General features: G+C 41.4%; 1 protein-coding gene across 2 annotated transcripts in view; it reads right to left on the bottom strand.

The window, feature by feature from the left end:
• Nucleotides 1-18,407, bottom strand: part of rabgap1l (RAB GTPase activating protein 1-like) — a 91,599-nt gene that overhangs the window by 59,978 nt on the left and 13,214 nt on the right. The window contains exons 10-13 of one of the 2 annotated variants that reach the window (XM_068589502.1): nt 18,004-18,170; nt 14,114-14,237; nt 9,921-10,014; nt 8,038-8,188 (exon numbers count right to left, since the gene is read on the bottom strand). In XM_068589502.1, coding sequence (XP_068445603.1) covers nt 8,038-8,188; nt 9,921-10,014; nt 14,114-14,237; nt 18,004-18,170 — 536 coding nt within the window. The remainder of the gene's footprint in view (nt 1-8,037; nt 8,189-9,920; nt 10,015-14,113; nt 14,238-18,003; nt 18,171-18,407) is intronic. The other variant, XM_068589503.1, reaches the window with a different exon arrangement.

The following is an 18,407-nucleotide window of genomic DNA, read 5'->3' as shown; positions in this document are numbered from 1 at the left end:
ACAGCAAAAAAAGTTGTAAATATACATCCCATGATGTTTTTATATGTCACTTATCACACTGTCTCTCTAATTTAGGGGAACAAGGGCAGACGATGCCCGTTAGCATCAGTGGTTAGCAGCCTTAGCTTGTCACTTCCTGAATACATTAGAATATTATGTTCATAAATAAAGGATGACACTCAACCTCCATGAAACATCTTGGGCAGCTAACTAGTAAAAAATGAGAGCCTTATCCAGCAGGCTCCAGGTTCTTCTGGGTACTTTATTTATTCTTTATATAACCAACAGCTTAGCACAGTTATGCCTGCCCCTTAGTTACAGTTGTCTGGCATTTCAGCCAGTTGGGAGCATCCTATGGTGGCAGATGATAAAGAGGATCAAGTGTCAGTAAATTGGCTAAGCAGAAGGGCGGATGGGAAGAAACTGTCAGGCATCGTGGCTGTGCAGGAGAACCATCAGAGCCATGAGAAATATTGAAAATTATTGAAAAAAAAGCTGTTTTTGAAAACAACACAGCACCTGGCTTCTTACAGCAAGGGTATAGTGGTTTGATTTAAAAAATAAAAGATTAAAAAAATGTCTGAAAGGATCAAACAGAACACAAATACAAATCCTTCATGGAAACATGTAGACAATGTGTCAACCTCCAAAGAATACGCACACTGTGAACTGCAGGTGGACAAAAGGAACACATGGAGCTATTCACCTCCGTGTCTAGTTGGACAAAACTAAGTGCTTGGTTGAATCCACTCAGAAAGTCACATCTTAAACCATCAGAGCAAGACCAAATGTGTTATCCGAACAACGAGGGCAGGCCGTGACAAAGAAACCCCTGCAGGGCAGTAGTTACTTATCTGAAATGTTAAATGAAGGCACATTAAAAGAAAAAGGATTTGGACAAAACACGCAAAAAATGTTATGTTATTACACATGTACATATTGAATGGTTATTTGCATAAAAATACAATTACAATAATTAGAAAACACATGATTGTATTTAAATTCCAATGTTAGCTTTGATTTTAAAAAATGTAGTTTGAATCATGTATTATAAGCTGCTTGGAACTTGTGTTTTAAAGTTAAACAAGTCATAATTCCATCTGTAATATCTATTTAAGTTAACTTACTTATGTCCACTTAATGCTTAATGTAGCTTTTTTTTGATTGTTTTGGGGATCCTCACAGGCTTGTCTGCAAGGTTAAAATGAGACTATTCAACTTCAGTGAAGTGTAATACGCCTTTAAGGTTTAAATCGGTGCGTTTCGTACAATGTGATTGTGAACTGGAGTGCAAGATAGTCTGCCATGCAGAAGGATGGCTCTTTAATTGTCATGGAGAGCAGATATTCTTCAGCATCTGTGTTTGTTAATGTGTTCATTCAAGAGAAACGGTGTGACGGAAAAATGGAGAGGGGTGTCCAAAAAGAAGGGGAGCTAAAAATAAAGACGGACAAAGTGAAGACTGAAAAAAAATAAGTTTTTTGACAGTGCTGCTGTCATTGTGGAAGGAGCCAGTCAATGGAGATCACTCAGCGCAGTGCTCTTTACCTTTTGGAGGTGGACACTGATGAAAAACACCACCAGAAGGCCACCGTTAATAATTCATTCTGCTCCAAAACAAAGCCAGCGGGGCCACTTGGAAACAAAGGTGGCGGCTGATTCACCTTTCACTGCTTCCCAGCATCCTACCCTCCTCCAGCCGTGGGCTCCTGCTGGATCCAGTCTCAACAGCAATGTGTTGGCAAAAGCAGCGAGTTTACATCAACATGATCCACGGCAACTTACAGTACGCAAAGCAAGGGCGCCAGTTTAAAGCTGTTCTTGGTGGAAGAAGCTCGTAAACTCACGACACCAACTCGCCTTGGTGTGATCGGACTGAAATGAAGATGAGTAGGTAGATGCAGAGCTGCGGTGCTTTCCACTTCTTCTTGTATTCTTGTTATCAGTGAAAAGCTGTGTTTCTGCAAGACTGCCACCTTTTGGTACTCTTTTGTTTTGGTCATTGTTTCCTTTATTACTGACACAATCTGGGTTACTGAGGATATAGATGCAAGTATTGTCTACGTGGCTGAGGCCGAATGTACTTTGATCAATTCACACAAAGTCACGTCACTTTAATGTGTTTCGCCTTTTATTCAGCATCAACTTTAAACCAGCTCAGCTGGCAGAAGCCAGTATTTACATTACATTTAATGATTATGAGACCAAATTCATTCAGTTTAATATAACTGAAAAAAACGTATGAATGTCAAATATAAATAGCTAGCTCGTAACTAATATCATATGACACTTTATGTGGAACACCCTTAATAACTTAATCTATATACCATAGCACAATGTCACAACGTCTACTGCGAACACCTGAATTGCTGCAGTTAATGTTAAAGAGAAACTAAAGGTCAAAGACACACCGGCTGCCTACACAAATCACCATCCATCATCTCCATCTAACCTCACACCACATGGCAGTGCAGACCTGTCTGACTGCTCAGGTTAAGATACTTCTATTGATTATTCTGCAGCAGCTATTGTCCTTGTACCATGCAGGTCAGGATGCAACGTGCATCTGTAAGATAAAGTTCAATGGAAACAATAAGTCTATGTGCCTTTATCTGGAAAAAAAAGAATAAAGTAATATGTTTTGAATAAGTAAGGTTAGGACACTGAATCTGAAGATTATAAAATTGTATGTTATAATGACCTCAATATCATTCAAAACAACTAAAAAATGTGTAAAATGTTGATATTTTTTATATGTTTTACACACCGAAAAATAAGCCCGGGGTCAAATTGAGCCCAAGAACATTGATGCGTACAAGACATTGAAAACATATCATCATATTAATTTTATGTTTACCCAGTTGTCCCCATTAAATTAGGAAAAGTCCTGAAATATGAAGCAAAAAATAAATAAATGTCAATCATCTATTTAGAGACGTTAAACAACGTTTTAGACGTTGAATAGGGTCAAATTGACCCCAAAAGGTAATAGGAGGGTTGTATAAAATGCAGACCAAATAAATCACATTATTTATATATTATTTGCGGATACATCTAAAATGTAATAATGACAAGTAAGTGTGACTCTGCAGTGAAGAAGAGGAGGAAGTAGAGCACTACTTTAGCTGTGAGGCTACAGTCAGTATGAGGCCTGAGACAGTGAAGTGTTGTGACCAGAGAAGACACTGCAGGCTGGATCTCCTTAATCGGAGCCGTCATATCAGTGTCAGCATGGCTAGGAGGCTATGCTAACACAAACACAGTGGCTATGCCAACCACTGCATGGCCCAGCTACAGCAAACACCTCGATGTATTTAAAAAAAAATATATATATATATTGCATGATCATTTCCATCTAAACAAGACATTTTATGAAAAGCATACAAGCATTAATGTGTGCCATAAATACTCAAAATCACTCATAAACCCCGTCTTATAATCCATTCTTACTCATTATATATTATGTTTAGATAAATCCTGCTCTGCATATGTGAATGGGAGCTGGAGGGCTGCATTATAAAGACACACACAGAGCCGGGATGGGAGGAGTGCTGTGAATAGACCTACATTGTAAGGAGGGGAGGATGGAAGCGGTGTTGTGGCCATGAAATGCAGCTGTTCCCTACAGATACTATGAAGCGGGAAGGGCCAGTGTGTGTGTGTGTGTGTGTGTGTGGGGCTTTGAGTGACAAGACTTTCCTCAAGGGTATTTCTCTTTTTTTCCCCATCCATGAATGGTGGGATACCTCAAACTGGTGGCAGGGCACACAACTAAGCCAAAATAATTATGTTTATGTATGTGCATTATGGTTATCTGTGCATGCATGCATAATGTGTTTGCAGCAAGGGGTGAACACTTTGTATCTCTCGAATGTCAATGTTTGAAGACCTATGAAACTTGGTGTTTCACTTTGATCACAGTGCAGGTTTCTTGACTACAGTTATGGATTTCTGAGCTATGTAAATGCTTCAGGCATCAACATTAACAAAGTTGGAGTTTTGTCCTTCAATAGCAATATACAGCACAATCGCACCTCCAGTGTACACCATCAAAATAACAAAAAAAAATCCCAATAATGTATATAAATACAAGCAATATACCAATTAGCTGTCACTATTGCTGGTACTAAGGCATAAAAGTTGGTTTTGTGTGCTGTCATTAGTTGAGACAAAGTGAATTAAAAAAAAAAAAAGCACTATCCATATAATATTAAGAACGGTACCTGCGAGTCAAAATATACTTTGCGCACTCGTACTCAATCCTAACACCTCTCCAGCTCACTAGACGATAGAGCTGCTTGGTTTTTAGTCACCATTTTAATTTATAACTTGCACCGGGTACACATACTGTACAATAGAGACTGCAGTGGTTGAAGGAAGGTTGAAAAAGTGTGTATTACTAAGCAGCTGACCACCTACCCAGTTTCCAATTATCCAAATATCAAGTACTTAATGAACGAAGGCAGAGGTTACAAGACAAAGATGAAAGGAGACACAGAATTGTCATGGAAACAACTTCAAGCAGAGAGAAGTCCATGGACCCTGGCAGTTACCATGGCAGCCTATCTTATGTACATTGTACTCCCGAGTATCTGTATGTGGGTTATCGGGGCGTGGGTGTAGTATTATTCCAGCCCGGTCGCATGGCCGATGCTACCTTTGATTGTACACCGGCGTTAAATGTCATCGCTAAGCTGGCGCCGCGCCTCAATGTGGTTCAACATCAAAATGCAAAGCACCTCGCAGCCCCGCTCTAATTTGCTCTTCGATTTCATTACATGCTGTGTGCAGAATTAAAGTGAGCTGGCTCCAGTCACGGGGTGGGAATTCCAGTAAAGTTCAGGAAGGAAATGGGGAAAAACAATAGATACATACATGTTTGTTTTTTTTACAGCTAACATAAGTTAACCTTTGAAAAATGGAACCATACACTTATCTCTGTAGCTCAAAATAGAATTTTTCTAACAAAAGTAAAACTACCGCAGTCCAAATGCGTCCAAATAAGCAATAAGATGGAGGGCGGGGGGTTGGACACAACACAGTAGACAAACAAAAGACAGTGAAGGCACAATACTATATGTAGGGTTGGCCTTTTTAAACTCTTCTAAAAGTGAACCGAAATTAATAATATCAAGGATTTATGTAGAAACATGCTTTCTAATTCCATTCATCAATTCCTGAAAGCAACAATTAACCATGTACATCTCCAAATTCATCAATCTGTATGGTCCACTCAGTGTATGCATGTATGTATGTATGAACCAGTGTTTGTTACAAATGCTCTTGTCCCGCCAGGAGAAAGAGGTGAGAGATTGAACAAAAGCAACAAACAAAATCAATTCCCTTTGAGGATCAATCATCTATTGGACCTTCGGTTTCATACAGTAAAGGCTCCTTAAGGCCTGCTGTGGTGAAACTGCTGTTCTCGGCCTCTGATGACAGCCATCCAACCTGTGGAGAAAAGGCTGACCTCTGTTTGCACACCGGCTGTGCAGCGAGTGAGATTGGTCTCTGGAAAGGCAGGCCTGAAAATAGCCGGCTGAGCTTTTTTTAAGCTGTTGGTTCAAGCGAGGCGGCACACCTTGGGCTTGTTCGGCTCCAGGGAGACGAAAAGGTTGTTCAAATGTCACCAGTGACCCCCCCCCAACTCTGACCTCGAACACAGTGCAGCGCCAGCCGAGAAAAAAAAAGTTTTTATTTGTGAATGTCTCAGATGCCCTGAGGCCAAAATGTGTGTGACACAGTGTGTATTTGTAATGCCGTGTGTGACGACTGTAAATGAGAGCAGTACAACATTGAACGTGACACTCGCTATCTATGATATCAAGCTAGTCGGCCAGGGGCCACGCGCCGCTAAATGCTCAGTGAGTTAAGTCTAGCCCAGTGGTTCCCACCTTGGGAACGACCTCCTCAAGGTGACGAGGACTCTGATTTAGGAGTCCTTTTGGCCGCCCAGACTCCACAGATATGGATTTAAATATAGTAATTTGTATGCTGCTCCATTAATTAATGTGTTTTACCGTGTCTTTTTTTTTTTTTTTTTTTGACTGTACACCACTTTGTGACCTTTGTCTGTGAAATGTGCTCTATAAATAAATTATTTATTTATGACGAGCACCTTAAAGTATCCTTGATCAGTATGTAAAGCAAACTAGTTGGCAGTAAACTCATGGCATTCTATGTAATTACTGTAAGGATGTAAGTCCGTCTGCACATGGTTGTTTGATATTGTGTGAGATCTGGTTTTAGTGATTTAGATTTTGGACTAGAAACTACACATGGTTTAACACCCGTCGGCTGCGAGTCTCTAAGGCAAAGCCTGAACAGCGCTGATTTACAATCCTGATACCCCTTCCATAAGGATGACAGTCCAATAACTTAGAATTCAATCAGCATTAACGTCGCCGCTGAGCCCGGACAACAGATATTAATAAGCTCCACGTCGCCCTCACCGTTGCTGTCATTTGCCTCTCTTGCCTCTTTTCCTGCCTCCTCCATCTTCCCTCGGTTCCCATTCATTTGGTGCAGCTATTAATAGCCCGGCCACCCGCCTATCAATACCATCACTACTCCAGAAAGACAGAGGCTGTGGGCACGGCCCAGCCAATGGAATGAGAATAAATGCGCTGAACTACAGAAGCTCGGTCTTATGTAAGGAGAGAGAAGGAAAGAGGGGGTGGGGGTGGGGGCAGGAGGACAGAGAGAGCCAGGCAGACAAATGTGACATAAAGAGCAAAAGAAAAACGGTTCCAATTTAACAGATAAAGAGGGCGACAGAAAGTGAAAAACCGAGAACGACGAAGAGAGAAACTTACTCAGCAGGTGAAAAACAACTTAAGGTATGTGGCTCAGGAAAGATAGAAATCTGCCAGCACTCTCGACGTTTACACACATTCCTTTTTTTTCCAATTCTCCCCGAGTGACTACAGTCTCATATTTATGGGTCCACATTCTTCCCTCTCCCTATTTGTCTTCTTTCCATCTCCCCCTTTTGCCCCCCCCCTCATTCTCCATACATATTGATCGAGGCAGGTAGTTTCACCCGCTTCTGAGCGTCAAAGGAAAACAAAAAGACTATTGCATTATCCATAAAAGCACAGATCTCTGTCTGCTTTGCGTGTTTATGTCCCTCCTCCTCCTCCTACTGCTGCTGTGTGGTCCAGTGGGGCTTTGTCACACTTCCTACTGGTTCACAAACATCTCACGATGGCGTGTCGCAGTTATAATGCAGGATGACAGTTTCCAAAACTGTCCGATCATGAGTTACAGTACCTGTCAATATGACTTTATGCTTGTATTCTCTTTGTTTGTTCAGAGTAAACATGAACTGGACCAGAACTTCGAGGTAACAATGAGTCGTTGTGATCCGTTGGAAACTAACTGTACAATGAAAGTGAACTTAGTCAGCAGATCCAAATCCCATTTTCAGGCAGTGTCGATGCGCCAGAGTTCGATGTGCACCTTAAATTCAACCGACCAAAAAAGGTCAAACTGCACCACGTTAGGTCACGTGTGAACAAAGCCTGAAGAACACCAAACAGCTAAATATTATATGTCCTAAAAGTATATTTAAATTCTCTCCGCGAGGCTAAAAGGGGCCAACCTGAGCCGTAATAGTCCCGAGTCATTTAAATGTCACCGCTGTCTGTGTGCTTAAGATTCATATCTAAAAAGGCAAACAAGTTAATCTAATTGAATGTAAACAAAGTACCTGTGTGAACCCATTTTTCCATATTTTAAGTTGACACAGAGTCATGAATACAGCACGAAAAGAAAGGGCACTACACACCTGTAAAGTGAAAGAAATGCCAGACTTTTGTTGACGTGAAATCCAGTTTTAAACCACCAACAGCCTGTTGGTGCGTCAGCCTTCAGACAAGTCTCAGTTTTTATTTTTAAAAAGTTTGGAAATTGAAGTTTGATCAGTCAACAAACACCCTGAACGTGTTTTATATCATCAAACATACTTTTACCACCCCCAAAATGTGACTTGTCCTTTTTTGGTGTGTGTGTGTTTGTGTGTATGTGTGTGTGTACCTTAGTGATGAGGATGCGGTAGTGCTCAAGGAGGTCGCTGTTGTCGTGGCAACCAGCCAGCAGCTGCCAGACTTCGGCTCTGAGCGGTTCGGGAATGCCGCCGCGAACCAGCGAGGGCAAACCCTTCGGTCGGGTGGACAGGTTCCCATGCCTGAGACACAGCACGCAGAGGTCATCCGTTATTTCATAATGTCACTTAATTCAATTCAGACACTTTAAATATGAACGTGAAGTGCAGCTTAACAGATTTGATCATTCCTCCTTTTTTTGGGGCAGTTTGAAGACCAATCAAGTGCAGAGTTACACGCCTGCTGCACTAACTTAAAAAGTACTTTTTTTTCAGTATTGTAACATTATTGCCAGAATGCATTGAAGTTTTTGTTTTTTTCCCCACACTACTCAGGCCAGGTAGGGCCGACTGGCTGACTGAACAACCACTTAATTATTCATACTGGTACACACGTTCACAATGGAAGCTGCCAAGTACATCCACATACTCCTGCTTCATGTTCACTAAAGCAGCTCTGGAATCACTGCCTCACTCAAACACACAGAAATTACTGTATTAACTTCAGTATATTGAGTACAGTGGTCTGTTAAGTACAGTTGGATTGCATTATTAACAGTTTTAATCACAGTACCACCAATTTCAGTAAGCATCATATTGATTATATATTACTTTAGCTGCTACATCGACGATAGAATCAAATACAAAACTGTCATTTAATAGAGAAGTGTATTCACTGCAGTGCTGTGAGAGTTCTCCCACATGAGGAAATATCTTGCTTCTTTTTCTCTCTTTTTTTTTCAAACACACCGTCAGCTCTTTCTAATGATGCTTGAAACTCATCATAATGCATTTATTGAGGCCATATGAAAGCGATTTCGTGAAAAACTGCTTCGCTTCATTGTGCTGATGCAACTACAAGACAGCCGGCTGTGAAATCAAATGAAAAACCAGAAACATCTTTCATTCACTTAATTATGCTCCACCTAAAGCTGTATGCATCAACGCTGCTTGTTGCAAAAAGCACAGAGTTAGAATGATGACTCTGGCATGGTGACGGTGATGCATGTAGCTCCCATGATTTCCGGTACATTTTTTGTATTATTTCTTGTTTTTTTCTGTGTTTATTATGAATGGCATATGACAGATAACATTCCTTAACATTTGAAAAGGAAGCATGGGGATTAAGTCAATCGCCGCCCACGGCCAGATATGTTGGAACGAACGCCACCTAACAGGGAGGAGAGCTGAGATGGAAGCTAAGCTAACACAGCTAGGCCCTGAGGCTACTCCGCTACCCGGTCTACTCATGGCCGTCTGAGGTTCTGTTGCAGGAAATAATGATGAATGAAAGGCAGCGGGAGGTCTGCGATGTTGAGCCCACGTCTTCACAGAGACCTCAATCGTTCATCCCGGATAAAGCTGCACTTGATGGGCGGAGGGCAGGACGGAGAATTGTTTGCAGGAATGTACTACTGTTTTAGTTTTTGTATGTTTTTCTAATGTTTTCTAATTCCAAACATATTTTATTATGCTTAATTTGCATTATTATGGTTTTGATACTCCTCAATCTCAGAGATAAACCTAATTCGAGAGTCAATTTTGACTATGCATAGTATTTCCACATTCTCTGCATCGATGTTGATCTCCATCAATCGCCTCTAAACTTCCTCTGTGTTTTCACATTTCAATGTCTTTATCTTCCACTAGTTCTACATTTAATCATGCCGCTGTATCTCAGTGTTCTCTATCTTTATCTCACTGTGCCTCCTCCGTACCCTGGTTTCAACCTCCCTGCCCAGCTTACAAAAAAAATCTACATTTTGATCACACATTTTTCAAATGTCTCATCGTCACATCTGTTTTGAAGATTTACCATCTGGTGAGAATTCCTCCCCAGGACTCCAGGATTTTCTCTGGACAATCTTTGGAAACGTCTCCTGTCCCACTAGAGATTTCGCTGTCGCTATCTGCGAGAAACACAAATACAAACAGATATTAAAATACATTTACAGCACGGATAGATCATTCCTTGTATCTGTAACCGCTGTCCACATCAAATCATGACCTTTAACATTCAACGGGACACATCGGAGAGCATATTAACCTCATGGAGGCGACTCTTTAAGAGTAGCGTCAATGTAAGAGAGCCATTAGTCTGTTGGAGGGATATATACGTCTCTATATCTTTTCGATGTATGTCAGGGCACTCTGAACTGCATCGCACATTTTAAAACCGGTTAATATTGATGCCTTACAGTAAAATGGAGGAAGGAGCAGCAGCGCCTACACTTTCCATTAATGCTGTTCTTCTGTCTGGTGGTTGGTGAGGCAGACAAGAGGCAATCAGCACAGTGATCCACTTGTGTTTGGATGCAGGAGCACTAATTGACCGTCTGGCTTACTCTGCTGCTGGAGAGATGAACTTATACCCACACATATTACCCACACATATATCTACTGGAACACACGCGTGCAGATTCACACAGTAGTTCCAGCACGTATTGCACAGTAAATATAAGACAGAGATGTGAAAAAAAGCACAATGGTGTCAATGAAGTTCTCAGGTTATGGCTTTACGCCTCACTGATATCTCAACAATAAAGCCAAACAGCAGCAGCAGCAGCACTCAGAAGGTTTTAACGCCATCATTTCACTCCCACTGAAGCCTTTACTAAGGCCTTGGCATTAAATAATGAGTTAGGACATTTTCTTCTGGAACATGCAGCTGCTGTGCTCCATGCACTGCTGCTCCTATACCTTGTAGCCTCAGCAGGAGCTTTTCAGGTCTTTATAAATGCTTGATGAGCTCTTTCAAACGGTTCAGGCCCCGCACAAAGCTGCTGCCTCGGTCCTCAGATTGGCTGAGGCCACGTGGCGAGGAAGCGTGAGTCAAATGCCGCTGCCAACTTACCAGGTGATGAAAGAAACTGTGAAGACGAGGACTATTACCGTTACCTTTTAATCTAGAGAAGGGCTGTGCATTCACTCTAGGATTACTCTCAAGTAGGATCTCTCTGATGTTGAAGCCACTAGCGGATTGGTTTTGTCTACATTAAAGTGAGCAGAAAGTCCCTACTAGTGCCATGATGATGTTCTGCCTGTAATATTTTACTCTGTTTATTTGTGTCCTTTAGTTTTGACAACGATGCTCTTTACTTTGTCTTGCACTCTGTTTTAGTTGTGTTACTTTGCTTGTTATTTGACATTAGGGTACTGAATCAAACACGCGTTGTGCATGAATCCATACGTTGTATTTCTTATGCTTGGTTTTTTTTTCCTTTTTTGTTATTGTTATTTTTCTCCTTATATGGGGGGAGGTTGTCTGTTGCATAAGCCTGTGACTTCTTGATGCATTAGACTTCCATTCTCATTTGTTTATTATTTGTATGTCTTATATATATGCAAATAAAAAAAATGATATATGCATGTGTTTGGGGCAACAAAAAAACAACAATGCGCAACAATCACAAAGCCTGCTGTGAAAAGGAAAAGAAAAGAAGAAGAAAAAAGAAGAGATGTCAGCTTCAGGCCCATTTTCCACATTGCAGCTTCCAAGAAGAAGAAAAAAAAAACTCCACGTGAATTGAATGCGCGTGCGCGCTCGCAGCGGTGGCATCGACACTAGGAGTGTATTCATTTCTGTACACAATGAGGCTGACCTCCAGCTCCGCGGCCCTGAGCGCCTCCAATTTTCAGCACCAGGGGAGGAGGCGGGAGTTATAGAAAAAAAGCCCTCTGAAAAACTCCCACAGAGCCAGTTGAAAGCCATCAGCTCCGGCCTTGGTGGCTGACTAGTGACTTTGAGCGATGATTTTTGCATCCCACTCTTGTTAAAACCTTTAAGTGCTTCAAAATGGAAAAAAAATATAATAGAGGAGTGTTGACAATGGCAAAGAAGAGAGAAAAGCCACACAATAATACCCTTTTTTGTGGCTGAGTTTATTAAGAGTCAATCATATATAGTGGTCATGGCAAAGTACTACACTTCCTGCTGGGAGTGGGCATGATGCCTCTCCCACCATTTTGTTGTGAACGTTGTGTGGATGTATTTATATTTTCCTTTGTTAACACAATAGATATTTACACAGCTAACAGTCATATTTATTGTGTCCACCCAGGTGTCAGTCAGAGCTGGAGCAGATGAATACCTGCAACTACGACTGAGTCATTTGTTTTTGTAACGAATGCCGAGTGTAACCTTTCCCAAGAGACAAAAAACAGATGTTAATAATTTCAGCATTTCGGTTACTAGAAAAGGGGATTAGGACAAAGCACAACTAATGTCAGATGATCCTGTGTTTCTGTATCACAATTATGGGAAACAGAACAAAATAACCAGACATTTTCAATGCATATTTTGAAAATCAAAATATGTCAGACATTGAAATAACCTTCACTTGAATACTGTTAAGAATGATTATTTCACACAATGTGAAACTTGGATGGAGAAAATCCCCTGAAAACTGGCCACACACAGACACACACATGCTAAATGACCACATAAGTATGCACCTTTATCCCAACATAAATCATGAAGCTCAACTGCGGCCCGGCATAATCTGCAACACCTGCATAGCCGAGCCAGTGGTGAGGTGGAAATGCAAGTCCTGTTTATATTAGTGGGCTGAAACTGGGTCATGTTTAGAAACCACTGAGGTCTAACAGCCAGTGATGATGCTTTTAATGATATTGCTGTTTTGCCTCGATCCCTCTGCCATAATATTAAGGGGAAAATATCCACTCTGCTGTGGCTCTTCACCGGATTCAATTTATTACATTCAGTTTCTTAAATCCAGACATTTGCAGGGAACGGATATCACAAGCACCATCGATTGATGATGATTCTGATTGACCTATATGCAAATGCTCTGTTTGCATTAATGTAGTGGTCAAAAGCTACATTTGAGAGAACATTTTTACATTGTTAGTCATTACATTTAAACAACTTGCACTATTTGGCAGGTTGGAAAGATCATTAGACTGTTTGGCTGAGGAAGGCTGTTCCTTTCACCCAAAAAGGTTGTGCCGGGGGTAGTTTGATAGTTGTAGTTTGACACTGCAGTGCGTAATGCTAACATGCCAACGAGCCCTAACAGGATTGGGACATGCGCCACACAAAACCAATCACGCTTTACACACAAGCACACACACTCAAGCGTGCATAATCACACAAATAGCTATCAAAACCCCTGAGATTCTGCCAGCAGCAGTCATTGCCTTTTTCACATATACACACAGTAACATTGGTTGTAAAACACACAGAAGACATTTCCTTTTCTCCACAGCGCACACACACACACACACACAGACACACACGCTGTTATCACATGCTGAGCCACACTCACTTACACAAACACGTTCTAACACACACACACGTGCACACAATCCTGCCAATGTTTATGTGCCAAAAAAAGAAATAAATGAAACTTCACTGTCGATTCATGTCAGCCAGTGAATAGCACACGTGTGCTTCTCACAACAAAAAAAGGAAAAACCACAGAGAAGGTGCATGTTGGTGAACCTCAACGCCAGACTGAATATCTCGACGTAAAATCTCATTTAGAAGAGGCAAGAAAAGAAAAAATGCTGGATGTGTGGAATGTAAAGTAAACGCTCGCTCTGCCAAGCTATTTGTGGCAACGCAATTATTTTCTTTGTTGTGCCTGTGAAGGTTCACAGAAGTGTCTCATTTTTCTCTGATAACAAAGACCGTGAGGGATATGTACGGCGACACAACGTGAGGTTGTGTGTCACATATATACTCACATACGTAAGACACATTCTCTATGAATTATATATAAATAATATAAAATATATATGTATACTGTATATGTATTTGGAGGGTAGAGATTCTGACGAAGTAATCTGGTATTCTGGCATCTTTTCAACGATGTACAGACAGTGAAAGCCTCACTGGCTTTTCAAAGATTTATAGTATTTGCATGATTAGTGATTAAGTCAGTGCCATACTGTTATGTGTTGTATATGATTATCTCAACTAAGAGCAAGAGGGGTAGAAAACAAGCAACCAAGGAGAAAGCCAGAGAGAGAGAGAGACATCCATACCTTCATCAGCCTCCTCTTCCTCAGTGGGCGAGGCCAGTCGTCCTTCATTGCTTCGCTCTGCCTCCCTCTGAAGACTCACCACCTCATAAACAGCGTCGCTCTGACCCATCCTCTCTGGCGTCTGCTGTGTGCACACACACACACAAATACAATCAGGAAGTATCTCATCCTCAAGGGGAAATACTTCTATGCTTTTAGAAAATCATTGATGATGCTAATAGCAAGTATTAGCAATCTTTGATAAATATTAGATCAGATATTACTAGTTCACAGAGATGCCTGTTTTCTGCAAAGTCATTCTCTTTAGTTATACTGTATACATACTGCATGTGGGCTGCCAACAAGGTACAGTAATTGACTGAAACAACTAGGGTACATCAGTGCCTGGAGACAATCAGATGCTACAGGGCCTTGAGAGGCGCAGTGATGAGCTTTAAACACTTTTACATATGCAGATGACTAATCCCTTCAAGCACAGGAAAGCTATGAGGAGGAGGATCATCCTGTGTGAAAATGTTCACTTGAAGCGTTAGGGACGTGGCAGCCAAAGAAGCAACAGAGCCGCGAGCTGGAGCACAGAGTTCCTCGAACCAGCACATCACCAGTTCTCATGTGTCCAGGACGGACAGCAGTCGGCGAGAACACCTGCAGGTCTGCTTGTGTCGGTGTGAGATTGGCAGTGAGGGTCAACCTCAACAAGGGAATCAGCGTGACCACCCTGAGACCTCACTTTGACCGTCTCAATCGATCATGCAGGTGGTCAGGCCAGACCCCACAGGGTCATCAGATGACACCAACAAAAAAGGAAAATAGCCGTGTAAGAGGAAGCCGCAAAGCAAAAGCCAGCTGCGCCTCAACTGGGATGTGTTTGCAGGTCAGCCCCGAAACTAAACCAACCTAGTGGACACAAAGGTGACCAAGGGAAGCCATTTAACAAGATTCAACACGCTTCAACACGCATGTACCTAAAGGGATGATAGCTAAGACAATTATACAGATGCAAAAAACATCCAGACTGAATATATAAATTGTGTGTAAAATGATGATGAATCAAATATGGGCAAAAGGTTGTCGACTTAGGACACCATCTTTGTTTGTTTTTAAGAATTTTGTATTAATTAGAATTATTTTGAAGTAATGAAAAGCAGTCTGTGTGAAACTTTGAGCTAGAAACAAAGCCTCAAATACATTTAACCTCTTGAGGTGGTACAGAAGGAACGAAACCCAAATGAATAGAGTTGTTTTCTACAGGAAAAGAGATCCGTTTCTACTGGGCGGGAACCATCACGAAGGTGTTAGCCAACGCATCGCCAGCTGAACTTGAAAGTTTATCAATGATCGCAACAATAAGTTTACTTAAAAAACGCTAAATACAGTTGTTAACTACTTCAATCCATCATAATAGACTGAAGAAATGCACCCTAAGTAGAAAGACACCAGCAGACTTGACCTTGGGTGTCATAAGCTACTGATGTTTATTTCTGGTCTATTCAATTACTGTAGTTGCCTCTCCTCCCTCCACCTGGTAGAATGGATCAATGAGCGGCATTGATCTGCCCACTCGCATGGCGTCTAATGACTAACTCAAGGCGGTGATGAGAGCACAAATTGGGAGAGAATATCAAGCCTGGCCTATTTTAGGAGAAAATCTGAGGAGGCCTGGGCAACACGCTGGCTCAGGGTGAATTGTTAACCCGAGAGAGTGAATTATTAACACTGATCAAATTGTGACAGGTAATTGGACCAGAGAGGGCCGACTGTTGAAACACATTATCATCTGTTGTGGATGTCTAATAAGATCAAAAGTGATTATCCAAAATTGCTCTCTCTGCTAAACGTTATTCTATAGGTGGAATTGAATTGATTACCGGACACAATGTTAATCAATTAAATTCAACCCACAGAATAGCATGATCACAACATTACAGGAGAGTCTTTGTAAAATTACCAAGGCTATTTCTCTTGCAAAGCAATTCAGCTGTTGTCCTATTAAAAAAGGACAAAGCTCTTCCGATCCATCAACCTCTATGCTGGCTCGACATTTTAGTTAATCCTCCAAAAAGCATCTAAACTGGTAACTTATATTTTGTTTAATCTGTTGTTCCATCATCTGAGACGTGTGTAGCTCCTGTAGATGATGTAGGTTTACATATCTGTTGATCTTTTAGAAAACTCCCAAATCTTTAGAATGGCTTTTCAGACATGTGCTCAACGTTTTCTTCAGTCCGAGTGTCGACTTGTCATGTCTGGAAATCAACTTGGACTTGACCCATGTGATGAAGCCTACAGCTTTATTCCCTGTCAAACGGACACCTAATATATTTTCCAGTTAAAGTTGGTACAGCTAATGACTCCCTGGTACTTACTCACAGTTTTTGGGAAAAATAAGGACTTGAATATATATAATAATATAATAGGACTACATATTTTGTGTGTGTATCACCTCTGATTACCATCTTCCACAAAAACCTCCACACAATATTATCTTTTAATTAGCTCTTAACCACAGCACCAGTCCAACACTCTTCCATTCACTGAGGAGATAACTAGAGAGGCAATCAGACCGCCGCTGTTAATTACCCACATGCCAATAATGAGACAGAGCCTCTTATTAGCTCCCTACAATCCAAAGCTTCCCCACACTCCACTGCTTTGCCAGCTCCCCACGGCCTACTAAAGGAGATCTGCTTTTTAACAAGAAAGAGGTGGCTTACAGCTTAACTGCATTTCTTAAGCACCTGCACCAACTGCACAGGCTTGGTGTCCTTGTATTGGTGGGAGGTGAGTAAATGGGCTTTCTTCACTGTCTCTTTTAGAGGAAAGTTGGTAGGAAACTCAAAAGGGCAAACAGTTCAGGGTGTGGGATATTTGCCAGTACACAATACCAGAGAGCTTCTCGGATATTGAGTATGTGGTTCCATCGACAAAACTCGTCACATCAGAGGACTGTGGCGACGACTATTCGGCTGCCAGACATCGGCTCACAAGATAAACGCGATAACTGGGTTGGAGTTTAGCACAGAGTTTAGGGAATAACATGTTGCGCATCAATGCACCATCTTGACAATGAGAGGCGGGCAGACTGTGGAAGAGACACAGATGGAAAGAGAGGAATAGAAATCTGGGGATGAGACATTTGCATCTTTGAGCACATATCTGTAGCAGTGTAGCAGCCCTCCGGGTTACAGCATTTGACTGGTCACTGACACACCACCTGCCTCCGAATGCCCGCTCTGACCTCGTCCTCCACTCCACACCTCCTTTAAAGCTGCACATCCACATTTCTCTGCACATTTACTTCGTGGAGAACTCAGGCCGAGTTGTGACGTAAAGCTGTGGCTGTAAAGCCCTCTGAGACACACGTGATGTTGGACTACGTCGATAACCTTGACTTGACTTAAATAACCTTGTGGAAGCAATATGGCTGACACGTTTCTGTGCCAGAGGTCTCTACTCGGACTCCCTCCGATCATTTATTTACGTTACTACATTTTGTTTATGTTTGACTACTTTTATTACAGTAATAATAGAGTGATAAAAGATTGGATTGGTGCTGCCTTATACATTGACAAATAATATCAAAGGGGTTATTTCTATAAATTTCACTCCGGTAAATCCTTGCCACATTCATTTGAAGATATTAATCTCATTGTCAACATCGAGCCTACTCTCAACAAATCAGATCCAATATAAAGGTAAAGGTAAAGGGATAGCTACTATAGGATAAATATAAAAAAACCTATGAATAAACAAATTGCCCAATCCTACAAACAACTAATCAGAAACTGTAAAAAAAACAACCTTGTAATAGCAAACTAGCAAGATCCTACCATGTAAAATACGAAAAAGAGTGCATGCTCTGAGACGGTTATCCTAGTGAGTAGAGATACCTGTCTGAGTTTGAGATAGAAGGTCTCGCTGAAGGTCTTGCGGCTGAAGTACCAGAAGCGTTCGTTCGATGGATAAACCCTGCACAGAGTCTCCAGCAGGAAGCGAACCGGCTCCACCACCTCAGTGACCACCAGGTCCACCGCCACCGTGATGTAGACCTGCTTATCTGGAACAAAGCAGAGAGAAGAAGCAAAGTTACTGTGGAGGTAGAATGAGAAGCTCCTTTGTTTCTTTTCTTTATACTTGATTTTAGTCAGTAAAGCACACCTTCTGTCTCTTATGTTAAATGACATAGTTTAAAGTATTTATACACAGATCTACATTAAAAAACCCAAATCTATAAATGCAACTGTAAGCGGAGGAGATTTCACTTTTCATCTGACTGGCCTCGACTGGGAGGCAG

The sequence above is a fragment of the Clinocottus analis genome, unplaced genomic scaffold (genome assembly GCF_023055335.1).
Source record: "Clinocottus analis isolate CAN_PGR_092001 unplaced genomic scaffold, fCliAna1.0.p SCAF_23, whole genome shotgun sequence".
Classification (NCBI taxonomy): domain Eukaryota; kingdom Metazoa; phylum Chordata; class Actinopteri; order Perciformes; family Cottidae; genus Clinocottus; species Clinocottus analis.
The sequence above is the reverse complement of the archived record's forward strand: the minus strand, read 5'-3'. Positions and strand labels throughout refer to the sequence as shown.